The sequence below is a fragment of the Mus musculus genome, chromosome 10 (genome assembly GCF_000001635.26).
Source record: "Mus musculus strain C57BL/6J chromosome 10, GRCm38.p6 C57BL/6J".
NCBI lineage: Eukaryota > Metazoa > Chordata > Mammalia > Rodentia > Muridae > Mus > Mus musculus.
This window is the reverse complement of record NC_000076.6, coordinates 96,006,343-96,034,241: the sequence shown is the minus strand read 5'-3', so window position 1 is coordinate 96,034,241 and position 27,899 is coordinate 96,006,343. Positions and strand designations below refer to the sequence as shown.

General features: G+C 38.6%; 1 protein-coding gene across 5 annotated transcripts in view; it reads right to left on the bottom strand.

Moving 5' to 3' along the window:
- Eea1 (early endosome antigen 1) overlaps positions 1 to 27,899 on the bottom strand; it is a 104,856-nt gene that overhangs the window by 11,277 nt on the left and 65,680 nt on the right. For all 5 annotated transcript variants that reach the window (NM_001001932.3, XM_006513522.4, XM_006513523.4 and 2 more), the window contains 12 exons: positions 23,129 to 23,467; positions 22,008 to 22,157; positions 20,817 to 20,936; positions 16,033 to 16,236; positions 14,211 to 14,411; positions 12,522 to 12,635; positions 10,190 to 10,345; positions 8,071 to 8,210; positions 7,355 to 7,685; positions 7,089 to 7,190; positions 5,655 to 5,849; positions 2,549 to 2,731 (listed from right to left, as the gene is read on the bottom strand). In NM_001001932.3, coding sequence (NP_001001932.1) covers positions 2,549 to 2,731; positions 5,655 to 5,849; positions 7,089 to 7,190; positions 7,355 to 7,685; positions 8,071 to 8,210; positions 10,190 to 10,345; positions 12,522 to 12,635; positions 14,211 to 14,411; positions 16,033 to 16,236; positions 20,817 to 20,936; positions 22,008 to 22,157; positions 23,129 to 23,467 — 2,235 coding nt within the window. The remainder of the gene's footprint in view (positions 1 to 2,548; positions 2,732 to 5,654; positions 5,850 to 7,088; positions 7,191 to 7,354; positions 7,686 to 8,070; positions 8,211 to 10,189; positions 10,346 to 12,521; positions 12,636 to 14,210; positions 14,412 to 16,032; positions 16,237 to 20,816; positions 20,937 to 22,007; positions 22,158 to 23,128; positions 23,468 to 27,899) is intronic.

Sequence of the window (27,899 nt, the reverse complement as noted above, 5' to 3'; positions counted from 1 at the left end):
CCACACACATGGCAATAGGCGAATCATTGAGTAGATCAATTACCAGCCCTGACACGATTATAAAATTCTAAAATCCCTGTGGTTCCAATTATTTTTATTAAACAAGCCTTCCCATACTCCTTTCAAACAAAGCCTTTATATTAGCTCTTACTTTTTCTGATGTCTGATAAAATAGCATAAAAGTACTGGGATGAGAAGAGTTAGGCTTAATTCTGTATAACCCCACAATTTTCACTTCACTTCAGAAATACATTTATATTATGAATTTGAATTGAATAGTGAATTCCACTTCTATTTTTCTGGACAAATAATAGCATAGATTATAGCCAACAGAAATACCCAGTGAGCAAACTATTTCATAAATGATCCAGCAGATGGGGCTAACGGCACAGACTAGGCCAGTCTGGTCAACCCTACTGGTGTCCGAGGAGACACTGTAAGGCTGAGGTATACACTGACAGCTACAACAGCTATGACAGAAAGCCTTACACAGGCAACTGTCACGCTGTAGAATGCTTTCTTGTCTCCCTTCGCTCTCACATTTGAGATCAGCTCACTGAAGCAAAAGAGAAAAAAGGCTGACAAAAATAGTTATCTGGTGAATAGTAAAGAAGGAGGGCTTCGAGTAAACCAACAGCTCTTCCAGTCACGGTTCTGCTCTGCTGTCAGCCGGCCTGCCTCACCTGCCAAAGGAGTGTCACAGCAGAGGCTCCATCGCGCCTGCTGTGAAACGCTCCCTAGGCCTGCCCTATGCTTTCTCATTTGTGCAGATTACATGGAAGCCCTTCAGTGGCTCCTCACTGCCTTCAGCTTACATGCAAACTTCTCTGCAAACTTCCCCTGCCTTGTTGAAAAACAAACAAACAAGCAATTTAACAGTAATAAAATGACCAGTTCTAATTTTTCTTTTTTTAAAGATTTATTTTCATTTTTTATGTGAATGTATGTTTTGCCTATGTATGTATGTATGTATGTATGTATGTATGTATGTATGTATGCCTTAACATCAAATGCGCGTGGAGCCCACAGAAGTCAGAGAGAGCACCAGATCCCGTGGAACTGAAGTTATGTACAGGCAGTTGTAAATTGCCATGTGGGTGCTGGGAACCAAACTTAGGTCCTCTGGAAAACACAGTAAGTATCCTTAGCCACTGAGCCACCTCTCCAGCACCCTTGCCTCCACACCGGACCCCACCCCCTGGCTAACCTGCCTCCTGTTGCTTTCCTTTGCTTCCCCCAGTTTCCTGTGTCCGTGTGGACTGATCCCTTGCCCTCCCCTGGGCCTGCTAAGAACTTAGGAACTGCCCTCTACACCTTCCATTCTCTTAACTCTATCCTCTCAACCAACTCACACCCAGTTACCAGAATTTGTGGAGAAAGGTATTTTGTAATTAATTTAAATGATTTTTATTTGTGTGAGCTCACACACATGTGCCTGCACAGCTAATGGGAATCACAGTCCTACAGGAAAGCAGATCTCCTAGAGGAGAGAGAATGCTTAACTGAATATCCCTACTAGCGATCTAAGCTTCTTTAAAGATGTCCAGGTTAAAATTTCATTTTTCCTCTCTGTTGTACGCTTTGTTGCTGTTGTTATTTTTATCTCAAATATAAAATCCAATTGTTTTTCACTAAGCATTTAGTATACTTAACAATTTGGAGCCTCCATTTTTTAAACATAAATTCCACTCCTGGTTGGCTCTGTTCAGTTCCTCCTATCACCAGACATCCTTGTAAAGACTGTATTTCCAAATTCTACCTATAGTTCAGGATCTACTCACATATCTAAGTGGCCTGGTTGCCCACAAGAGCCCATGAATACAACACAAAATATATACAACATTTTACAAACATAAATTTTACAGTAGTGCACTTTAAAAAAGGAGATAGCATATATTACCATGACAAGAGGGTGGGGGGTGAGAGGGGAGGAAAGAGAGACAGGGGCAGAGACAAAATATTGGGGGAAAGAGGCAAGGTGCTGGTCCTCTGTGTGTAGGAACACAATGTTCGCTTTCCTTTACAGAAAGGATATGCCAGTGTTGTATAAAATTTGCTACCTTGTTATTTATACCTTTCATTTTAATCAACATGATACCTTATTTGACCATACAGTATTATTAATTAAGGCTATATTTAATTGGCCTGATTTTAATCATTAAGCATTCCTGTAAATTAGAAAGCTGACAAAAATATAGCACTAAGAGCTTGACCATAGTAATGCACTTGCATTTCCCAGAGTTGGCTTATAACCAGCCTCTCTCCAAAGGTACTCTCAAATGAAGGCTTCAAAGGCCTTAAAAAGCTAATACCATAAGATTCGCCCACATTATTTCACTGAGTTTTTAATGTGTGTGTATATATACATATGTGTGTATATATTTATAGCTCATCTCATGATTTTTGTCATAAAACAATCTAATTTTTAAAAAGGAACATTAAAGGGGTAATTTAATAGAATATAATACTTCACAGATATTAACTTCCCTTGCTCATTAGGCAAGGGAATTATTTCCTGAGCTTTATCCCATACAACAGTTTACAATACCTTAAGGTCTTGCCTCGTGGCTAGAAGTTCAGACTCTTTGCCATAGAGGTCGGACTGCAGCTGTTTCAGGTCCGCCTGGCACTTCTCGTAGTTGCTCTGCAGCGCTGACAGTTTTCCTTTCTCTGCTGCAAGCTCCTGGGCTGCCTGTGATGACTGCTGCTGCAGCTTATTCTCCAGCACTGTCTAAAACATCAGTAGTTTTTTAAAGGAGAATGCAAATAAGAAGTCAGTCAAATATAAGATGAAACTTATACAACTAAGACATCTGAGAAACCCACTACACTGTATTTATGGCCAAAAATTATATTTTAATACAGAGCAACATATTTTAAATTTAAAAAGTCAGAGAATTACCAAACCAAGAAGTCCATACTATTTAAAATGCAAATGCAATCAAAAGAAAAGAGAGATGTTCTCCGAGGCAGTACTAGGGGCTTGTGCTCTCGGAAGCCAGGAACAACGATGCTGGGACAGAAGACACAGTGCTAGATTTCCTGAGTGACATTTTAAGGCTGAACTAAGAGAACTTCTACATAAATTAAGAAGCCACTACTGTGCTGACCTGAATATGTAGTTTCTACTTTTGAAAACGCAAAAGTAACTCTGGGAACTTCTATAAGTCATCTTTATTAATATCAGGACAGAAAATAAAAGTTTCACATAAGTTCAAAGTACTCTAAAATCAACTTATCTTCAAGAATATGTGGGAGAGATATAAAATTAAGACATATTGGTGCTGGAGAGATGGCTCAGTGGTTAAGAGCACTGACTGCTCTTCCAAAGGATCTGAATTCAATTCCCAGCAACCATATATAGTGGCTCAAAACCATCTATAATAGGATCTGACGCCCTCTTCTGGTGTGTCTAAAGACAGCCACAGTGTACTCATATACATAAAACAAGTAAATAAATCTTAAGAAAAAATAAGACATATTTAAAATATGCCTATGTAATGGGAAAACATGCTTGGCTTTTTAAAAATAAATATTCTACCTCTGCTAACAGTTGTGACAGGCTCAGGAGGACGGAGTCACTGGGACAAACAAGAGAGTGGAGAACGATGCCAAGGAGGACATACTAGGAGGAACGAGCCCCAAGGACTGTGAATTATGGTAATGTACTGTATCTTTTACAAAGAACTAGAACATAAAGAAGGACTTTAGAGCTCTCAACATGAAGAAATGCTTAAAGGAAACAGAAATGCTAATATCTCTAATTTCATCACTAAAAATTGTATACAAGTTTTTAATCTTATATTTGATTATTATCCTTAGAAGCCAGTTTGCTTTCTAATGAGAAACAGAAAGGGGGTGGATCTGGAGGGGAGGGAGGTGGGAAGGAGCTGGGAAGAGTAGAGGGCAGGGAAACAACAATCAGGGTATATTATGTGAGAAAAAAGCTACTTCCAATAAAAGGAAAAAAAAACGTACACAAGTATAGAATTATCCCTACATCCATCCTATGAATATATATGTAGTGTGTTAATTAAATAGCTACTGGTGAGTTGCTCCACTCCAGTAATTCCACATTCAAGTTTATGCCAGGAACCTAATTAAACTCAGAAGTCATTTTTAAAAAAGAGACATGATGTCTTCTTTCATTAATGTTGCTACATATATAGATGCATATAATGAAAAATGAGCAAATGAAAAAAAGAGCAAAAAGGTATATATGGGAGGCCTTGGGGGAGGAAATGAAGGGGAATAGATGCTGTAATTATCTCAAAAAATAAAAAAAGGAAAAAAAGTTAAGTAGTGTAAGAGCTTAAACAGAAGTGGTGGGGCGTGGTGGTAGTCGGAGGAAGAGAACAAGGGATCTAAGCATGGTCAAGAGCACCATATACATAACTGCACTTGCTGAAAAGTAAAAAGGACTTAGCAAAAATGTACAGAAATTACACCATGACAATTATATTCCAATTTCCGATTACATATGAAAGCACAAAAAGACTAATGTCTCTCCATGGCCCTTGTTTTTAGAAAATTATTTGTATGGAATGTAGCATAACAAACACCTGCTAAAGATGAAGCTGCATGTGTGCTGTTTCCGATCTTTATTCTCTTTACTCTAGTTTCTGGCAGCCGACTCCTAATGACATGACTGTTTAGGTTAATCTGTAGACTGAAGGATTGCACCTTCTTCTCTAAAGACCATCTATAAGAATGAACAATGAGGATGCTCACACTCAGCTATTGGATGGATCACAGGGCCCCCAATGGAGGAGCTAGAGAAAGTACCCAAGGAGCTAAAGGGATCCGCAACCCTATAGGTGGAACAACATTATGAACTAACCAGTACCCCCCCACCCCCCACCCCGGGAGCTCGTGTCTCTAGCTGCATATGTATCAGAAGATAGCCTAGTCGGCCATCAGTGGAAAGAGAGGCCCATTGATCTTTCAAACTTTATCTGCCTCAGTACAGGGGAACACCAGGGCCAAAAAGTGGGAGTGGGTGGGTGAGGGAATGGGGTGAGGGAATGGGGTGAGGGAATGGGGGTAGGGTCTGGGAGACTTGAAATGTAAATGAAGAAAATACCTAATTAAAAAAAAAAAGAACGAACAATGAGAAAGATCTTATTTTGTTCAAATGTTTTATACTAAAACCAGCCTATTCTGTTAACTCATTCTGGACAAGATGGGAACATGTTTAAGAATGAAAACCAGCATATTATCAATAAATTGTCCCTTCATTCTTGGAAGGAAAAGCATTGATTTAATATACAATGTCAAATATACTATAGGAAATCCGACCTTGCTGCATTTTTAAATACATCCCACTTCATGGTTTTGTCACCGTTTCCCCACAGTAAGAATGATTTACTGCACTGTCCTTAAACTCTTCTAAGACAGTAGAAATGTGACCTAAGTAATTGCCCCAACAGTAAACATCACTTCTATGCATTAGACTAATGATTATCAAAAATTTAAATAATAAATTAGTTGATAATTCCAATGAACATTCAGTCTTAAACCATGTATCAAATATAGGCTTTATATTTAACATAATTTTAAATATGTACAAGTTATCTATAATGCAACTCTCATTTTAATATTATCTGAATGCCCACATATTTCTTTCTATAGGAGCAGACTGTTATTATTAATACCTTTTGTGAAACAGCATTTTTAACCTCTCCTTGAAGCGCTTCAATTTGTTTTTTCTTTTGTTCAGCTGATTGCTTTAGCTGATTTATGGTCCCCTGAAGCTGTTGTTCGTCTTTCTCCTTTTGCTTTAATGTATTTTGAGCCTGTGAGACTTCTCCCTTGACTGAATTGAGTTCTATCTTCAACTGCTGAGAAGTCTGAAAGAAACTGAAACTTGTCAGACTCATTTATTCATTGAAAACACATTTTCTGAGTATCTGCTATAAGATACACAGTACTTTTCAGAGAGATTACTGAGCCTTTGGCCACCTTCTAAGTATGGCTTATCTCGTAGCAATTAGTGACATGAGCTAGCTGGTTACTGTGAAGCAGCTCAGGAATATCTATCTCCTGGTCACTAACACCGCCATTGTTTATGTGCTGTTAGGTTTTGTCAGGTTGACCTAAGCTGGAGTTTCATCTGGGAAGAAGAGCTTCAGTTGAGGAACTCCCTCCGGACTGGCCTGTGGGCAAGTCTGGGAGGCACTGTCTTGACTGCGACTGCTGTGGGCGGGCCCTGCCCGCTGCGGGTGCAGTCACCCTGGCCAGGTGGTCCTGGGTATGTCAGAAACAAAGTGAGCAAACTTTGGGATAAAGCAGAGAAGAGCACGTCTCCACTGACTCTGCTGCAGCTTCCCTCAATGATGGGCTGCGATGGGATACGTAAGCCAAATAAATCACTTCCTTCCCGATCTGTCTTTGGTCAATGTTTTATCACATAAATCAAAAGAAAACTCGGCAAATACACGAAACAAGTCATGTTTAAGATGCTGTTATTTTTTCAATTATAATGTCCTTTAACCCTATCTAATCAAAACTCTTACAGTTAGCTGATTCAGTTTTCTCTTTTTCTTAACTATATTTTTCTTTATTTGGCCCTTACATTTTAAATGATTGTTAGTGATAACCAGAACACAAATAACAATTTAAAAATAAACACATGAACCATTTTACTTAATAGAAATAAATGTTCTCCTTTTTTTAAAAGATTTATTTATCTATCTATCTATTTATTTATTTATTTATTTATTTATTTATTTATTTATTTATTTATTATATGTAAGTACACTGTAGCTGTCTTCAGACACTCTAAAAGAAGGACTCAGATCTCATTACGGGTGGCTGTGAGCCACCATGTGGTTGCTGGAATTTAAACTCAGGGCCTTAGGAAGAGAGCAGTCAGTGCTCTTAACTGCTAAGCCATCTCTCCGGCCCCATGTTCTCTTGATTTCTGTATCGAGGTGAGAAAAATTTGAAACTACAAAAGCTCATTATATTTTACATATTTGTAGTAAAATAACACTGTACCTCTTTCTCTTATATTCTACATATTTATAGTAAAACAATGTGTACCTCTTTTATTATATTCTACATGCTTATAGTAAAATAGCACGTACCTCTTTCTCTTTCTCGAGTGACTTTTTCAGGTCCTCCTGCTCCTTCAGGGCACTCTCTGCCTGTACTTGAAGCTGATGCTTTAATTCTTTACAAGCTTTTTCCTAATAAAGAAACATCACACTGAAAACATCTGCAATGACTTACAAGTGATTTATCGGTTTAAAAGAAAAACAGAATGAACTAAACCAACCCCTACACACATGCCAGTTATGGCATTTAAATAAGATAATGACTTCTACCTGAGAAAAGAAATGTAACAACTAACCAAATCTAATACAGCAGCTTTTCCTTTCTGATTTTCTTTCTCAAATTCACTTTTGGAGTTTTTTAAAGAATCCGAAACTTTTGACAGTTTTTCTTTTGTTGTAGAAAGCTCGGCCAGGAGTGCGTCCTTCTGTGCCTTCACTGCTGTCAGCTCTGTGACCGCAGCTTGCATCCTGTCCCCCAGCTCCTTGTGCTGTGTCTTTGAATCTTGACTTAACTTTTCAAATTCTTGTTTCAAGACGACATTTTCTTCTTCTTTCTTGGTGAGGGTTTGTTTGATATTTTCAAGGATTTCAGATTTATTCTGTAGATCCAGTTTTGTACAAGATACTCTGGATTAAAAAAGAATTTTAAAAATTAATGTAATATAAAATTTATCAACCAAAATTATTTATAAGTGATTACTGAGTCTTGAATTTTTAATATGGTTCAGAAGAAAAAGTAAAATAATTTTAAAAACACTGAAATTTGCCTTAAGACATCTCATTAGATGCACGCGGTCTCCTCAGGAAGGGCCAAGTTAGTGACATTTCCTAACTTAATCAAGTCTGGACCACCACCATTTACTCATCAGAGAAATTCAGGTAACAAATCCTAGAGGGTCTACAACAACGCGCGCACACACACACACACTGAAACAAAACCACACTTGGTGACTCTCTAAAGTCGGTGTGAACAACCAACACCTTAGGGATGTACAGTGGGAGGCCAGCTTACACTTCCTCCTGCTCCTGGAGCTCTCTACTCAGCTCTGCATTTCTCAACTCCAGGTCTGTGCTCAGCTGCCTCTGCTGCTGTAGACTCTGCAAAGCCTGTTCCTTGCTGGCTTTAACTTCAAGAGCATCAGCTTCTAGTTTCTGTGGGTGAAGTACAGCATTCATTTGAATTTTGACAATGCCTAATGATTATTATAACATTTGGTCTGCATACAAATTGTTAGTGACAATATACAAAATAGCTATAATGCATTTATAGAAATCCATTCTGAAACCACCACTGAATGAGAAAATGGTTCTAATTAGGGTCTGTCAGATAATCTAGAATGGGCTTTTTACATAAATCAGTGGTTATTTTTAAAATTAATTATAAGAGAATCAATTTAAACATAAATATTAAAAATGCAAATGTTTGTCAATTTAAGTTAGAAAAACAAAACTAAGTAACAGGTTATTCCCATATCCACTTAAGATATATTATCTATGTATATGCAGTTAACAACTACAAAAATAACAAGATATTTAAAATAAAATTGAATGGATTTGTCATGTACTCCTCAAACTTATACCTACTGATCTTAAATATACAACACTTAAAATTCCTGACTTTGCTTATTAAGTGTTTTTGTTAATTATATCACTGTTGTTTATACTGTACCAGGCATCTCATACATATTATATGTCTGATTTTTTAAATTTATAAAATCAAGCTACTATATATAGTTTTAGATAGAAGCAATGTGCTTTCATTTCATCAGTGTGTGTGTGTGTGTGTGTGTGTGTGTGTTCTCATGTGTGTGCCTTTGGGGAGTGTCTACAGGTGGAGGACAAATACCAAAATTGAGTGTCTTTCTCAATCTCTCCATTTTCTTTTTCTAAGATAGGGCCTGTCACTGAAGCCCGCTTGGAGATCCAGATAGGCTGGCCAAACGTGAAGTTCCAGGGATCTTCCTTTCTCTGCGTGCCCAGCACAAACACCACAGGCCCTTTCCATCATGCCTGACATCTTATGTGGGTACCAAGTATCCAAGCTGGGGTCCTCCTGCTTACACGGCGGGGCTTTACTGACTGAGAAATCTCCCGAGACCTCAGTTAAGTATTTTTAAAATGAACCCCCAAAACATAGACATTATACATGCCAGTGGGGTACCTATAGTGTTATGCTTAAATCAAGTTAGACATATCTCATTTACCTTTGCTCTGTGCTAAAAACTTTCAAAGACTCATTTTCGTACCTTTTTGAAATGTATAGAATAAGGTGTTATCTATAATCTAGTACTGTGCAACAGCACCCCAGAGATTCTTGCTCTGATTACAACTATTTCAGAAAGGGGCCCAAGTAAGACTTATCTCTGTTTACTCTGTTTTCTGTAACATATTATCACCTATTCTTTTGAACCAGATCTAATCTGTCATTACTACTGCTGTTGGCATTTTAAAAGAACCACCCATAAATAGAATTGTAAAAGCCATTCTTTTATATTATACTGGTGTAGATGCCCATATAGAACACTCATCTCATAATTCTATAATCATACAGCTTGCATCAACTGATCATGGAAGTATAATAAACCTAAGGGTTTTTGTTGTTTAACTGTTAGTATTTCCAGAACAAAATTAAAGTTTCCCTGATCTGTCCAATTATTTCACCTTTTAGTAAACCAGCACCGCACTTAGAATTATCTTAAAGAAAGGCTGAGCTTATGATTGTCAAAAATGCATTACTAAATTAGACGCAAAGTCCAAAGGATATGGAAAGTTTTAAAAAGAATAAACACCACACCATAGAAGAAATGTTAGATTAGAATAATATGTAGGGAAATGGAAAAATCAAAGGGGAGAAGACATTCTATAACAAGACTTATACTGTTTGGTGTCTCCTGGGATACAATTTCCCTTTACAATAAACTAGCACTATGTTAATTTTTACTTATAAAAGCCACCCATTAATGAAGGAATTGAAAACAAAGATGGAAATATATTAATTGATAAAGTAATTTTTACATTTTTTACCCTTTTGTCTTTCTCTTTTACTTAACAATCTTTGAATCTGTAAAGGCCATCAAACCCCAAAGCTGTTGAGTGGAAAATACGACAAATCCGACTGGTTTTACACAAACCTTAATGTGGCCTTCTAAGTCTTCAACTTTTTGTTCTAAAGAGAGGTGCTTCTCCTTGTGATCCTTAAGGTGGCTTTCCAGCTGAATGCAATGCTCCTGCTTCTCCTGAAACTTTGCAGTGAGCTGATCCAACTGCACACTGACCTTATTTAACTCCTGCAGAAAAACACATTGGAAGTAAATTTGTACCAATCCAATATTCAGTAAAAGTAAAACTGAAAATTATATTTTTATATAAGAAAATATCTCGATAAGCCTTCAGATACATTCAGTGACTTATCAGCCATTTTTTTTATCTACTAACAAAGACTGAGTTGTACATACTGTTAGATACCAAGCTAATTTGTGTAACAGCTAACTGAAAATATTTTAGCTTTATTATTTTATGCATATAAGTTCTGTGCCTATATGCCAGTGTAGGTCAGAAGAGGGTATCAAATCCACTGAAACTGTCAACAGACAGTTGTGAGATGCTATGTGGGCACTGGGAATTGAACCCAGGTCCTCTGTAAGAACAATGAGGGCTCTTAGCCAGTGAGCCAACTCTTCAGCCCTCCACAGCTACAGCCAACCCAGGCCCTCATATATGCTAGGTAAAAACTATGCCACTGAGCTACTTCCACAGCCAGTTAACAGAGTTTCAATACTTTTCTAGAAGTATTATCTAAAGGCTAAAACATATGGCAGATCATTAAACAAGTTAATAGAAGTAACTATTATACTGTAGCTGAATGTTTTCAATTTTCAAAGCACTATCTAGAAATTATATTCCAAAAATATTGTAGTTGTTACATCTGTGACACTTGCTTAAGTCACTAGAATATCCAGTTTCATAGAAAGAATATAATAAAAATTACTAGTACATCTGCCACCCATGGGATTTCAGTGTCAATGTTTTGATAACTTTCCTGCTAGTCTTCTCTGTATATTAATTTCTCTTCTACTTGTTTTATGTACTGATATTAACAGGCTGAGGCTCTGTAGGAGCTAGCATTCCTAGAATGAGAGTGGCCCTGGATTCGATCTCCAGCATTATAGTAAATAAATAATTATGTAAATAATATAAAAATAAGATCCTACTTGCATACTATTTTATTTTAAATTTCTTTATTTTATCACAACAATTTACCATAAAACTTTCTAGTAGTTCTCTAGATTATATGCAGCTGCATAAATTCCCATCTTTTTTGGTATAACTCATTTTTTTTTAGCTATTCAACTTATTACTAATCTATTTTAAATTCCTAGATCACTATTATACTTTCTGTATTTAGTACCAGAGATAAAAATACACTATTTATAGTTATTATTCCCTTAGCATAAAACACTATAAAATATGGGAAATTCTAAATTTTAAAAATTATTTTATTTTTAATTAGCAAAGAAATAGTTTCATTATAGCATTTTCTTAAATACTTTTCTTGATCATCCTTCAAGACTCTTGCCCCTCATTTTCCACTCAATTCTTAAAACATATACACATGCATATACATACATATATACATGTATGTGTATGTATATATATATATGTGTGTATGTATATATATATATATATGTATATATATATATATATATATATATATATATATATATATATCCTTAAACAGCCCCGTCTCACTCACTCACACACACACACACACACACACACACACACACACACACACACACACACACAAACACATACACACTGAGTTTCCCTCTATAGTGACAAATGTATCTCAATATTGTATCAATTTGTAACTGATTCTTAAGGATCCTGAATGGTTTCTAGCACAGTTTTATATTTGTATACAAATGGAGTCTTTGTTACATATGAAATGCTCCAGAGCACAAAATCTGAAAAATCAGGTTTTGGAATATAGAATTCACAGGTTAATAACCCTTAATCAGAAACTTAAGATTTCATGTGCTCTAAATCCGTCATTGTTACTCAAAAAGTTTTGTATTGGGGATATTTTCAATGTCAGATCTTTTGGGTAAGTAATGGTCAGCCTGAATTTCCTTAGTGGTCCACTTCCTGCTTACAAAGTTTTAAATAACAAGGATATTAACAAATCCTCATCATGCAAATGCTAGAAATTGTTTATTGTTTCATCTTTTTGATGTTTGCTCAGGAATTTTGTTAGTAATATTTAGACAGATAAAGAGCACACCTTTATGTGGTTGCTCTTATAAATATTTTCACATTATCATTTCCAACTCTGATCACATGCAAACATTTTTCCAGATGTAAGTAACATGCAAGTACCATAGTTACTTACGTATGATTTCATGTGTATGAAGGGAAGTATTAGTATGTGTACACCAAGCAAAACATCACCAGTCTTCCTACCTGTTGTTTATCCTGTAACGCATGTTGAGCTGTGTCCAAGTGATTCTGAAGATCAGCTCTCTGAGCAGCTTTTGCTGCTTCTGCTGATAGTAATAATTCAGTTTTGGCTTTAATCTGTAACAAAGTTTACAAATTTTTAATTCTATATTTAATTGTTGACTTTCCTTTCTTAAGACATATTGATTTTATCACAAAAGTATTAAAAATTAGGTGCATTAGTAGAAAGTAATAATTGAGACACTGAAAAGCACATATGTGAAATCTCCTAAACAGAAGTGGGTGAGGGAGAAGACTCCTAGTGATGGCCACCTGACAGCAGGAAGCTGTTCCTGTGACACCAACCCACAGTGCTCTGCCCCTTGTGAAGGAAACAGTACCAGGAGTTGGGATACTAGGCTGTGATCCAAGCATGTTAGAGGCAGAGGCAAAAGGATTATGTGCTCTATTCTAGTCTATGTTACATGCTTAGATCCTATCTCTAAAAGACAAATAACTTGTATATTTTTTTCTGAATTATTTTTCAAAAGGACACATCTAACGTCTACCAGTATCACAATCAACTGAACTACGCCATTTCAAGTGGTGGCTCCAAAGATCAAGGGTTTCAGTATGGAGTCCAAACAATAAAACTAAAAGTACATTTAAAATGTACTCTTTCCAGATAACTTCTCATATAAAGAGTTTTCCTTTGATGATCATTAAAAGTCAAGAAATTACATATTGAAAACGTCAGGCTTTCTACTTTGAACAAGAATCAAAGGAGTTAAGAGTTATACTCTCTTTATTAAAAGTAATAAGTACTGAAATAAGTTTAGCACAAGTCACCTCTAATAAAAAAAGCAAAAAGTAGAAAAGATATAAATATATCTGAAATTAAAATGTTTTTAGCAGAGTGAAAATGATACTCATTTAGCTAAGTGAATACAAAAGATGTAAACTATCCATGTTAAGGGTAATTTTAAGCAGAAAAAAAACTTCAAATAATTAATATCTCAATACTTAGTCTGCAGAAATAATGTTGGATAAGGTATATCTCTATACTGAGTTCAAATTAAAAACTAAAGAAAGCTATACTTAAAATAACAGAAGTAATCAACTCACTGACAAAGAACTCATTTTTGTGCAATCAGCTTCATTTACATATAGCAGTTCATTTATCCAATAAACTAAAAATCATGAAATGCTTCAATATATATGTGGCATATTTTCCAAAATCATGTAATCCGTGAAGACGTAAGGGAGCTGAGTACTGGCTGCACCATCATCTCAGAAGATGGGAGGATGGGAGGATGGGAGGAAGACCCACCTCCAGGCCCTTTACATTCATGAAGAGTGGAGACCTGGCTACTACTGCAGCCTACACTGTTGGACGTAGGCATTAAAGCCCTTCCACAGTAAGCTCGCTCTAACAACAGGCTCCTGGGTACTCGCAGACACTGCATGTGCTAACTTACCTTCACACTGTGCTGACAGTCCTACCAGGGAGGACCTTGAAAGTAGGAATCAAAAGTTACACTACAGAAATCACCTGTCCATAGGGAGAAAGAACAGAAATATCTGTGGACAAAGAAAACCTCAAGAAACTACATAATTTAATTTGTGTCATTTTCCACTCAAATGTATGCAAAAAACACGTGTATGGTCTAAAACGATGTTTTATACATACAAACTCATGGCACAGCATATTACCTGTATGTCAAGCTGCGAGACCTTCTCCTTGCTTTCATTTAACTGACTGCTTAGTTCACTGACACTGGTTTCCAGAGAAAGAACACGGTCTTGTGCAGCTCGAAGATGTGCCTTCTGTTCCTGTACCTGGTCATGCAAGTTCTCCTCGGCTTGTTTATGGCTTTCCGACTGATTCTTCAGCTTCTCCGTCAGTTGAGTTAGCTAGTACACATGCAAGAGTCTAATTACAAAGTTTGCAAACCACAACAAAAATGAAGACACTCAAACCAAACTACCCTCAGAATTCTGAATTGCCCTATAACAGGTAATTGCAAGGTTTTTCAAGTAAAAATGTTCAAACCTTTCATAACAAGCCAGTATAATAAGCCCAAATCCTAGGAACATCAAATTCAGCTAGATATTATTATTTTTAGATAATCTCTATTTAACTAGAGTTTATATGCAATAAAACTCACCTAACTTAAGTATCAAATCTGAGATCTGATAAGGTGCACACTCAGTAAAGAATGTTTCCCCTACACAAAGCTATTTCACATGGGCCCTGTAGTCACCCTCGCCCCCGCAGCTCCCCACTGACCTGATAACAAAGGGCTCCTTGCCACTGTCAGTATCTCTAAGCTCTCAGACAAATTATACTGTTTTTAGGTTGACTTTACCTTTGTAATGTTGTATTTTCAAAAGCATACATTTTAAAAATGTAGATGAAACCTAATTCATCTGATATTTCCTTTCATGTACATGGGAGGTTTTTTAAATCTACAGATGCATTTTAATGAGTCATCCTCCTCACTACTCTCAGCCAGCCTATGAGATGCTGCCCCACGGAGACGCGGGTCTCTCTTCTCTGCTTCATTTTGAATGCTTCCAACTGTCCTGCTTTTCTGTTCATTGATGCCTTTTTCCAGTGTTAGTTTCTACTCAAGTATTTTACCCGTTTTATCTTTAGCAGTTCTATATGGGTGTTCTGCCCATATAGAATATATAGTTCATGCCCACTTCTAGTCACATTATTATGGTTTGTCCTTCACACCCATAATCACTAGAAGGTATTGTAAAGTACTTGTCTGATGAGGCCTCATCAGCTGAGTTTGTATGTGAGATCTCAGTCTTAAAACAAAACGGAAACTAAGAAAACAACTAAACAGGACATGTGGCAGGAATTCATGTTACACTCTAGCTCCCCAATTAGCACCTACTATTACTTAATTTTTCCAAAACATCAGATATAAAATATTTTCAGTTATTTATTTACCTATTTTTAATAAAATATCACTAGATAGCCCTAACTGGCATGAAACTTGATATGTAGACCAGCCTAGTTTTGCACTCACAAAGATCTGCCTGCCTCTGCCTCCCAAGTGCTAGGACTAAATATGTGTACCACTGCACCCCGCTTCAGTTAAGATTTTTATATATTTCTATTAAACTGTTTATATATTTTGGAATAACAATTTATTAAAACTATTAGGAAGCTTTATATTATCCAAAGACAAATACATTATCAAAACATAAATAACCATTGAGTTTTAAATATTATACAATACTCAGTAATAGCAAACATTTGATTCTAACATTTAACTTATTAATTCATCACTCATTTCTTTTTTTAAACATCCTAGGACATGAACTACACACATCTTTTATCAAAGCACTGTACAGGCCTTCAATACATAGTGACCTACCTTGATGATAAATATATGATATAAAAAATAACATTTTAAAACAAGTAAGAAAGGTCAGGATCATGAATTTCCTTGACAAACAGCTGCCATAGCTCCCGGGGACTAGGGTAAAGTTAGAACCGTCAAGTTCACAAGCATACCTGCTGCTGCAGTGCATGATTTTTCTCTTGTAACTGGTTAAGAACAGCAGTCTCTCCTTCACCGGCCTGGATTTTTGCATAAAGATCTTCTCTTTCCTTTTCTAGTAAGGAAACGCTTTCTTTACCCTTCTGCAGCAAGGCTTCAAGGTTCTGGATCTTTTGGTCCTTATCTCCAATCTGACGTAACACTTGCTCCAAATCATTCTAAAAGAGTTAAAATTACTATTTTAAGAATGGAAAATTTAAAAAGTTATTCCTTAAACACAAAATGACTAATTGTAAATTTAATTGTTCAAAGTATTAGTCCTACATCTTAAAACAATTACATTTTCTTGTAGCAAATTAATTAAAACCACGTATTTAATAAGTCTACATTATTTATAAGCATAAATTTAGCAAAACCATTTACACCACCTTTTCCTGAGACTCTGACCTTATTTCCTACACTGCTGGCCCTTTTCAGACACATGGGACTCACTCAGTGACAACCCTGGCTCACTCCTACCTCCGGGCCTTTGGACTAGTGACCACTGCCTTAAATGTTTCCTAACACCCAAGTGATTCCCTCCCTCCTCTCCAAATGTTTGCTCAAGTGTCACCTTCTAGGTGGAGCTGTCCTGCCCATGCATTTCCACCCGTAGCCTTTTGCAACAGTCTCTATGCTGGTTTCTCTACTGTACTGCACTTAGCTCAGCACAGTAGAGCTTAGTTATTTCTCTCATGTTTATTTACTTCCTTCTACCTCCCACTACAACATAAGGCACAGAATATAAATACATTGTCTTTCTTCTTCATTAGTATATATCCAAGACACATGACACTGTTGCTCTGAAATAAACACTGAATGAAAACAACCAGTGCAGCTGGGTGTAGTGTGGCAAACACCTTTGATCCTAGCACTTAGGACACAGAAGCAGGTAGATCTCTGAGTTCCAGCCAGGTCTACAGAGTGAGTACCAGGACAGCCAGGGCTACACAGAGACCCTGTCTTACACTGGCCCTCCCCCGGCCCACCCCCACATCACTGCACTCTCACACATATATACTTATGCAAGCTTACTTCTATGCCCAGTAGGACTCCTCTAAATCAGCAAAGCCCTCTTCTTCCTCAATATCCTGCAATAGATGACATCTGCAACATCTACTTTCTACCCAGAATACAGCCCCAGCTTTACAGGTAGGCCATGCAGTGTTAGCGGCAAGTAGGCACCAGCATCTTGAATGATTTAAAAGTTGATCACTGTCAAGTGGGCTTCTCATTTCTCTAAGCTTCAGTTATGAAGAATGACACCACCTACTTGCTCTCAGCTTTTGCTCCGGCCACCAAGAACTCCTCTCACCACCTTTGACTACTCTTCTGGCATCCAAGTTCCCCAGGGCAAAGCTTTCTGCAGAAGTCACGGTTTTCATTCTCCATTGAAATCAGGTTTTCCCTTCCCGGATCCTGTTTACCCATCTCCCTCTCTAACCGGCCATCAGACTAGTCCTGTAGGCAAGCAGAGGAGGCCGCCTACCCCTGCTTTTGTCACTGCCATCCTCCTCGTAGATAAGCCTGTGCTGGTTTGGAAGTGTGGTAAATCTCCAACCCAAATAAGCCCAAGCAATGAAAACACAACTCGATTAATCTGAACACAGGCTTTGCACCTAGATTGGGCAGATCTACCACTTCACTACTATTTTCCCCATATAAGAGACCCCTTAGAACTTGTGCTTTCTCCAGTCCAGGTGCTTCTGCTCCACTTTCCTTCCTCCTCCTCCTCTGTCATCCCCACTTTCTTTCCTTTCCTCCCAAAACCTTCAGCTCCACCTTCCCCTCTCTCTCCACCCAATCACTGGCTCTAGCCTTTATTTACAAATTAAGGTGGGAAGCAGGTTTACAGGAAATCACCTGAGTGCTGACTCCTTCCTTGTTCACAGCCCCTCCCAGGAGAACGGAGTTACCATCATCTATGATTAGCCCAGGGCTGTCTGCAGCATTGCCACCCTTGACAGTTTATTGCTACCTGTAAATCCCTGAAGTCACTCAAGAAGTAAGACTTGATGATTTAGTCTTTGTCTTATTCTCAATTTCTGCAAACTTCCCACAAAATATAAAACACAGACAGAATTAACAGTGCACTCTCAACATTCATATTAACTTAATTCCTCACCAGAACTCATTCTATACTGCAATCACACAAGGATTTTGCAATAGTCTGAAATCAGGAAAACTAAAAAGTATGACTGTCTTACTCAGTGACCACAACTTCCTATCTGCTGATTGCATGACCTCATCTTCAATGCCTATCACTTCAGTCTCCTTCCAGCTGATTCATGTTAGCCTAGCTTTTCTTTCTAAACCTCAAACTTTTCTTGTAGTTCATTTCCTGTCACCTCAAAATACCCCAGACAACCACCCCACAAAATACCAACTCCAGATCAGTACTGCAATCTGTCCCTTTCCTCCCATACTTCTGAAAAGTGCTAGAATAAAGGCACAGATTTCCATAGAGTGTCTGAGTTCCACTCGCCAGTAACCACACAGAATAATCATCTCAGTGGTTTTATTTCCAGCTGTGTCTCCACCTACAGTTAACTCTGAGACACCAGGTAAGAAAACCCTCTTAGCTGTTGACCTCTACCAAAGTTTTCATTTTCATTTCTTTCCTACTCTTAACAGTAAAATCCCAGGGTAACCTACAGTTATACAATCCAGCTTAACCCCCATCGCCTTGAAATCCTATCAGGTGTTCATCTCTGCCAAATTGTTCTTACCAAGGCCCAAAACCTCCATGTTGCAAATCTAACAAGTATCTCAGTTTTCTTGAGCTAGGAAAAGAAATATAAACTATTTTTACAACTTAAATGTAAATTATATGAAAAGCGGGTAGAAACTAGAGGAAAATTTGGTTTAGGAAGAATTTTTGAGAAATAAAGAGATATGTAGGAATAGGTTTCTTGTTCATGACACTTATTAAAAAATGCTGGAAGATAAGTGACTAAAGGAATCAGATGATAAGACACTATGGTACCTCCACAGTGGGCAGTATATGTGGGCTTATCCACTGAAGCTCGAAAGACAGAAGGAAGTGTCAAGGGTCACATTCAGACAGAGGAGGCAAATATGGGCACAGGCAGACACGGTGCAATAGGAAAAAGAATAGAAAGTCAAGGTAGATCACTTAAGAAAAAAATCTCACATATCAGGATGTAATTGTAGGTAATAATAGGCCAGGATCAGCCAGGCAGGGATTCAGAGCTGGGAAGAATGCTGAAGCTTCAAGTAGTTACTGAGAATGTTAGAGTGAGGACGTCATGTCAACAAAACCCACTGAGATGATGATTCTGTGTGCTTACTGACGAGTGGAACTCAGACACTCTACGGAGATCTGTGCTTTTATTCTAGCAATTTCAACTGGTGCCCAGGCAAAAATCCTTAGCCATCCTTCCCTTTCCTCCCCAACGTGTTTTCTGGTCATGAAGTTTTGTTGCCGCATTAGAATTCCAAACTAAGACACCAAGCAACCCTGGCATGCACAGTAAGCCTCACACAGCACTTGCATGCCTCCCACCCTGACCCTCCTTCTGGATGTGACTACGACACTCAGATAGCTGTGCATCCTGCTTAATTACCATGGGCGCTGTTTGCACCATCAGCAAGCATCCACGGCAGCAGGCACTTTGTATGTTTTATGCACAGCCATAGATAGACACAGAATCAGTTCCCTGGCTGAGAATATGGCTCAGTACCGAACATATAGAGGCAATACTATTTACTGATTAAACACAGAAGGGATACATGAATCCAGGATTCTGTCTCTCTCTTTGTCTGACTCTTGTGTCATTCATTCATCAAACTCAAAAAGGAAAGATTACTTACTGCAGAAATGCCTCACTGTCCCCACAGACACCACAATTATCCCTATATACACACACCACTAGATTGCATCCCAAGAGGGCAGGCACTGTGCCTCTATATGTTCGGTACTGAGCAGTGTCTGACATCCAGCACTCGGTAATATCCAATAAATGAAAGAAAGAAGGTATAAACAAATATGAAAGGCAAATTCATTTCAAGCCTGTATCCTCTCTCACAAAACAAAACTAAACTTCTTTAACCTTCTAAGCCATGTAATAATAGAATCTGTACTAATTTAATCCAATCATTATATTTTCTTTACCTAGTTCCAGTGTTCAGGTAATGCTAAGAAGTAAAAGGTATGATCAACACATGCTACATTACATTGTAGAACTACAAAACTGTGTGTGCATGAGTGTATATGTACATGTGTGTGCACATGCATGTGGAGCCCAGAAATCAACACTGGCTGTCTTCCTCCATGGCTTCACCACTTTCTCTTTGAGACACAGTCTCTCCTGAGCAGTGATTAGCTAGGCCAGAGCCCTCCACTCTTCAGTCCTGGAACCACAGGTGAACTGCATGCTACCACACATGGCTGTTCACTTGGGTAGCAGGGTATGAGCTCAAGCTTCAGGAGCTGCTGCATGCTTGCACAGACAACACTTAACCAGCTGAGCCATTTCCCATCTTTAGATCAAATTAGGCAATATAATAAATAATGTTATCTAATAAATGTAATATACCTGAATACTTTATGAATTGCATATAAAGCAAATGTTTACAATGATTTTAAAGTACTTTAATTTTTACTTATAGAAATAAAGAGTATGTTCTAACTATCACTTAATATCAAAAGAACTCATCATCAAGTATTTTGCCTTATGTAGTTCTATCCCTACAAAAGAACTGAGGCTCTGTTCCACTCTCCTTAGTTTCCACTTACCTGAGCTTCTCGGAGTTTGGCTGTAGCACTTTGCTGTAGAGCTTGCTGTTCTTGATGCTGTTGCTTTGATTTTTCTAACTGATGTTGTAATTCAGTGGAATTTGTTACCTTTTCCTTCAACTTAAAAAAATGTAGACTGTTAGCTGAGTGAGAACTTAAGACATATTGTGATCATATTAAGCATAAGTATCTGGTATTATGTCAATTCTCAAACTGGAAAAGAAAAAATAAATTCAAGCCATATGGAAAAGTCAGCTTTAAAGCAGTTTCTCGATTTTCATTATAGAATTATAATGTCATTATTAAGAAGTCATCCTCTACCCACTAAATCTCATCCTAAGAAGAAGAAAAATCTTTCTCCAGACTGGCATTAGTTCACCACTGAATTTTTGTATACCACTATGCTAAAGTAATTAATATACAACTATGTGTAACAATAACCTAAATCAAAGTATCTGCATTTCTTTTACTTTTTAATGGTTGCATTTATGGTATATTAGGAAGGAATACAATCTGTTACCACATTTAAGACATTTTGTCTAAAGAAAAATCTATTGCTGAATTAACAAATTTTAAACTGAGTATTTGTCCAATTCAATAAAAGTCAAAATTCAATCACAGCATTTACTTTAACCGTATAGCGGTGCCATTAGAGCAACTACAAATGTTTCTGGGGTAACATTCAAACAGATCATTTGGAGGCATTTCTTTTGCGAGGTTAGGAGTTGAACTTAGGACCTGACACATGCGAGGCAACCTGTATCACTGAGCTATATTACAGACCCAAAATGGTTAACTATTAGAAATAAAACCGTATTTATATTTATAAAATAAGTCGTGTTTACCTGCTGCTAATGACCCGTACTGGGTACCTGCTGCTCTCGTTAGGAGGCGGCTCTTAGTAAGAAGAGCACAGCAGCCTGAGAAGCAGCCAAGGACGCTGCTCATGAAAGCTAAAATACAGTTTGGGCACTTCCAGGGACAACTTGGAGGAACACAGTAATAGTAAAATGTGTAATTTAAAAATGTACTGAGTGAGTAGGATCTTCTAGGTGGGGAGAAAGAAATGCTGCTGTGATGTGAACAATTACAATTAAAGTTCCTGACGCAAAGACGAATGTCACCATGTTTAAGGTACTTCACGTCTTAAGTCATCCGCTAATATCAGCTCAGTTTCAGATGCTAGCTTACCTGCTCCTCCAGACGAGAGAGCTTGAGCTGTAGGTCAGCCACCTGCTGCTCCTTTTCCATCAGCTTCTCGCTGGAAAGCTGCCGCTGTTCCTTCAGCCTGCCGTGAGCTTCCCCCAGTTGGCGCTCGGTCTCCAGAAGTTTGCAGTGTAACTGTGGAAGTATGCCCATATATGTAAGTGGACACACACAGCACCACCCACCTTACTAAACGGTATTTTTCACCAGGTAACTGTATGCCATCTTTCCACTGTATATCCCTTCACATCTTATTCTACAGAATAACTAAAACTACAACTGAATTCCAGTCACATAAATGACAATAAGTCACATATAATTATGAGCAAGCAGTGCATATTTTGTACCTGTTTTCCTTTTCCCTTGAGAACACAGCAGTCCTGAGTTGAGGCGGTAGTAACTGAGCAGTTTAAGAGCACTGTCTGCTCTCCCAAGGAATCTGGGTTTGACTCCCAGCACCCACATGGCAGCTGACAATCATCTGTGACTCCCTCTTCTGGACCCTACAGGTATCAGGCACGCTTGTGCCAGCAAAATACTCATATACGAATAATAATACATTTTTAAAAATACAGGAGATCAAGGTGAGGGATTTAAGTTATAAAATGAAACTTAAAAATTATGACATTCAAGGCACATTTAGACACATTCCTTTGAACTTCCCATGACGATTTTTGTTACTTTTCCATAGTTAAGAACTACCACACTTGACTTAATTTTTTTAATTATATTTTTAAAATTATTATTTAAAGTTTTATTTCATTCGTACAGTTATTTTGCTTGCATGTGTATCTGTGCACCATGTGTGTGCCTGGTGCCCAGGAGGCAAGAAGAGGGTATCGGATCTCTTAAAACTGGTGTTAAGGTGGTTGTGCGTTGTCAGGTGGATGCTGGGAACCCAACCAAGGTCCTCTGGAAGAGCAAGCAGTGTTCTTAATGACTGAACCTGGTCTCCAGCCCCCAGACCATACTGAACTAAAGAATAGAGAACAACTTGAATTAACTGTAACTGCTACAAGCTCCTATGCACCCTGTCCCGGGCACTTCCTGTTAACTGTCAGGCGTAACCCCATGGTGGTCTGTAGGAACGTGCCCGCTGGTCTCACCTGGCTGACTTCCCCCTGCAGCTGCAGCCCGTGCTGTTCCTTCTCTTCCCGCTGCTGCTGCAGCTGCTTCACCTCCACCTTGAGATGCTGGCGCGTGCTCTCTACTTCCCGCAGTTCTTCTCTGAGCTTCTGAGCAGCCTCTGCCTTTTCACTGAGTTCTCCCTGGGCCCTCTGGAGTGAGCTTTCAGATGCAGTTAGCCTTGCCTGAAGCTGCTGGCAATCCAGGTCCCGCTGGTGGAGGGATGCCTGGAGAGTCTTCCGACTTGCTGACTCTTCATTGTGCTTCTCCTCTAAGTGGGTGTAGTCTAGGTCTTTCTTCTGCAATTTTTCAGTCAAGTTCTGAAATATCAAGTTTAAAATTTATATTTTAATACTTTTTAATTATTCCAGTGCCTCAAACTATCTTTCGAGCAACCAATATTACCATGTGTAAAACTGTAGGAAATACTTTAGGGAGAATTATGGCATACCAACTTATAATTTTATTACTGGTCATCATGATTAAACTATCCTGATACAAAATAAAAATTACCAAGAAAATACTGCCATAACCTACACACACACATACACACACAAGTACAACCTGCTAGTGCAGTTAGGGTTTCCGCTTAAGTTAAAAAGTGAAAGCTACTTTTCATTCAGAAAAATGACTCTGAACACTAACATTCTATAGAAAGCCTTGGCCTTTCCACTGCTGCACTGACAGCAGGCAGAGCACAGCAGTGTCACCTGCCCTTCTCCTGTCTGATCCTACTGTCTGAATTTTTTTCTTCCCTTCTGTATAAAGACCATTTTTCAGTGTTACAATCTAAAATGAACTCAAATTTCTTTCTGGGTATATAAAGAAATGATCTAAAGATAATGTTTAGCTACTTCATAATTTTTTTTACTCAAACTAGCAAAACAAGACATAAAAATAATACCATCAACCACAGATCTGGATCAATCAATCAGAATTCCAACGCTGGTCTCAATACTGTTGTTACAACTGACACTGAATATTTTAAAATCACATAAAATACAAACAAAATTTTAACTTCCCTAAGAAAAGCACACAAGCTAAGAAGAAACTATAGACAGGATCTGATCTGTCAGTGGACATTACTTATTCACTGCACAAGGAGAGATGGTATAGACATAGGACTATCAGAGCCTCCAAATCTTAAACAGATATTGTATAAGGAAGACAGATATGTTGAAAATAGCCTTTCTAAAACAGCTAAGTAACTCATAAACAGAAACAGATTCAAAAGGGCTAAGATGTCATCTGTTGTGACCATACCACATTTTAGCATGCAGGAAGCCAAGTCAGTTGCCATGGGAAGGGAAAGAAAGAGAAGGAGAAGGGAAGAGAACAATTTTTGTTTTTACAACTTCTGAATATTTAACCCATTAGTAACATCATTTGTTTCTATCCCACACCCCCAACTCCTCCTGTGTGGTCCCCAACTAACTTTCAAAGTCATGATCTCTTCTTTGATTTACACACACACACACACACACACACACACACACACACACTCTCTTTCTCTCTCTCTCTCTCTCTCTCTCTCTCTCTCTCTCTCTCTCTTTCTCTCTCTATCTCTCTCTCTGCTGAGTGCATTTAGTGTTTGGAAGCACATGTGTTTTAGGGCTGACCACATGGCATTATGCAGCCTATCAGATGGCTGGCCTCTGGAGGTTGATTTTCCTCTCTCAGAAGACATACATTATTGGTTGTACCTCTTCTACTGGCAATGGGATCTTATGAGATTTCCCTACCTGTGATGGTTGTCAACTGGAGACGTCATTATGCACATCTTTAGGTGACTATACTGTTAAGATTTCATGGGTGCAGTCACTGTAATATATAGAAGACACTACCTTGTAGATGTCCTGGTCCACAGGCTCTTACAATCTTTCTGTCATTCTTTCATGATGTTCCCTGAGCCTTACGTGTAGGGGTTAAATGTTGTACATGTATCAATTGGGGACTGCTAAATAATAACTTAAAAAGATAGTAACTTAAGTCATGTGAAGCTGGCAGTTAAGAAGATCGCAGTTTGAGGTTGTAAGAATTAAGGAAGTATGCATGTGTGTGAAAAGACATAAGGAAACAAATACAGGCAAAGTAACAGCAAGCCTTGAACTCCAGTGGGAATGGCAGAGAAAAGCCTAGATACCAACACACAGTGAAGATTCTGGAACATGTACCCAAGAGAAAAGTAAGTTATAGTGATTGTCAGAAAAAAAATTAAAAAAAAAAAGAGCAGCATCTAGAAAAGTAAGTGTATATAAAAGGAAAAAGAGTTCTGCTGGGTAGTTTTCTGTCAACTTGACACAAGCTAAAGACAGCTAAGAGGAGGGACCTTTAATTAAGAAAATGCCTCCAAAACATTGACCTGAGGGCACACCTGTAGGGAATTTTCTTATTTAGTGATTGATGAGGAAGGCCCTGCCCAAGGTGAATGGTGACATCCTTGGGCTGGTGGTCCTGGGGTCTATAAGAAAGCAGGCTGAGCGAAACCTGGGAAGCAAGCTTGTCAGCAACACCCTCTACGACCTCTGCATCAGCTCCTGCCTCCAGGTTCCTGGCCTGTGTGAGCTCCTGACATGGCTTCCTTCACAGATGGACTATGATGGGGAAGTATTAATCAAAACAACCCTTTCCTCCCACACTTGCTTTTTGTGCATGGTGTTTCTCACCCGCCCCCCACCTTTTTTACTAGGTATTTTCTTCATTTACATTTCCAGTGCTATCCCAAAAGTCTCCTATAACCTCCCCCCCCAATTTCCCTCCCCCCTCCCACTCCCACTTCTTGGCCCTGGCGTTCCCATGTACTGAGGCATATACAGTTTGCAAGACCAATGGGCCTCTCTTTCCAGTGATGGCCAACTAGGCCATCTTCTGATACATATGCATCTAGAGACACGAGCTCCGGGGTACTGGTTAGTTCATATTCTTGTCCCACCTATAGGGCTGCAGATCCCTTCAGCTCCTTGGGTACTTTCTCTAGCTCCTCCATTGGAGGCCCTGTGATCCATCTAATAGCGGACTGTGAGCATCCACTTCTTGTTTGCTAGGCCCCGGCATAGCCTCACAAGAGACAATTATATCAGGGTCCTTTCAGCCAAATCTTGCTAGTGTATGCAATGGTGTCTGCGTTTGGAGGCTGATTATGGGATGGATCCCCGGATATGGCAGTCTCTAGATGGCCCATTCTTTCGTCTCAGCTCCAAACTTTGTCTCTGTAACTCCTTCCATGGGTGTTTTGTTCCCAATTCTAAGAAGGGACAAAGTGTCCACACTTTGGTCTTTGTTCTTCTTGAGTTTCATGTGTTTTGCAAATTGTATCTTATATCTTGGGTATTCTAAGTTTCTGGGCTAATACCCACTTATCAGTGAGTACATATTGTGTGAGTTCTTTTGCGATTGGTTACCTCACTCAGGATGATGCCCTCCAGATCCATCCATTTGCCTAGGAATTTCATAAATTCACTCTTTTTAATAGCTGAGTAGTACTCCATTGTGTAAATGTACCACATTTTCTGTATCCATTCCTCTGTTGAGGGGCATCTGGGTACTTTTCAGCTTCTGGCTATTATAAATAAGGCTGCTATGAACATAGTGGAGCATGTGTCCTTCTTACCGGTTGGAACATCTTCTGGATATACGACCAGGAGAGGTATTGCAGGATTCTCTGGTAGTACTATGGCCAATTTTCTGAGGAACCGCCAGACTGATTTCCAGAGTGGTTGTACAAGCTTGCAATCCCACCAACAATGGAAGCGTGTTCCTCTTTCTCCACATCCTCGCCAGCATCTGCTGTCACCTGAATTTTTGATCTTAGCCATTCTGACTGGTGTGAGGTGGAATCTCAGGGTTGTTTTGATTTGCATTTCCCTGATGATTAAGGATGCTGAACATTTTTTCAGGTGCTTCTCAGCCATTCGGTATTCTTCAGGTGAGAATTCTTTGTTTAGCTCTGAGCCCCATTTTTTAATGAGGTTATTCGATTTTCTGGAGTCCACCTTCTTGAGTTCTTTATATATATTGGATATTAGTCCCCTATCTGATTTAGGATAGGTAAAGATCCTTTCCCAATCTGTTGGTAGCCTTTTTGTCTTATTGATGGTGTCTTTTGCCTTACAGAAGCTTTGCAATTTTATGAGGTCCTATTTGTCAATTCTCGATCTTACAGCACAAGCCATTGCTGTTCTATTCAGGAATTTTTTTCCCCTGTACCCATATCTTCGAGGCTTTTCCCTACTTTCTCCTCTATGTGTTTCACTGTCCCTGGTTTTTTTTTTTTTTTTTCCTTTTTTTTTTTAATTAGGTATTTTCCTCGTTTACATTTTCAATGCTATCCCAAAACTCCGCCATACCCACCCCCCAACCCCTACCCACCCACTCCCCCTTTTTGGCCCTGGCGTTCCCCTGTACTGGGGCATATAAAGTTTGCAAGTCCAATGGGCCTCTCTTTGCAGTGATGGCCGACTAGGCCATCTTTTGATACATATGCAGCTAAAGACAAGAGCTCGCGGGTACTGGTTAGTTCATATTGTTGTTCCACCTATAGGATTGCAGTTCCCTTTAGCTCCTTGGGTAATTTCTCTAGCTCCTCCATTGGGGGCCCTGTGACCCATCCAATAGCTGACTGTGATCATCCACTTCTGTGTTTGCTAGGCCCCGGCAAGTCTCACAAGAGACAGCTATATCTGGGTCCTTTCAGCAAAATCTTGCTAGTGTATGCAATGGTGTCAGCGTTTGGAAGCCGATTATGGGATGGAT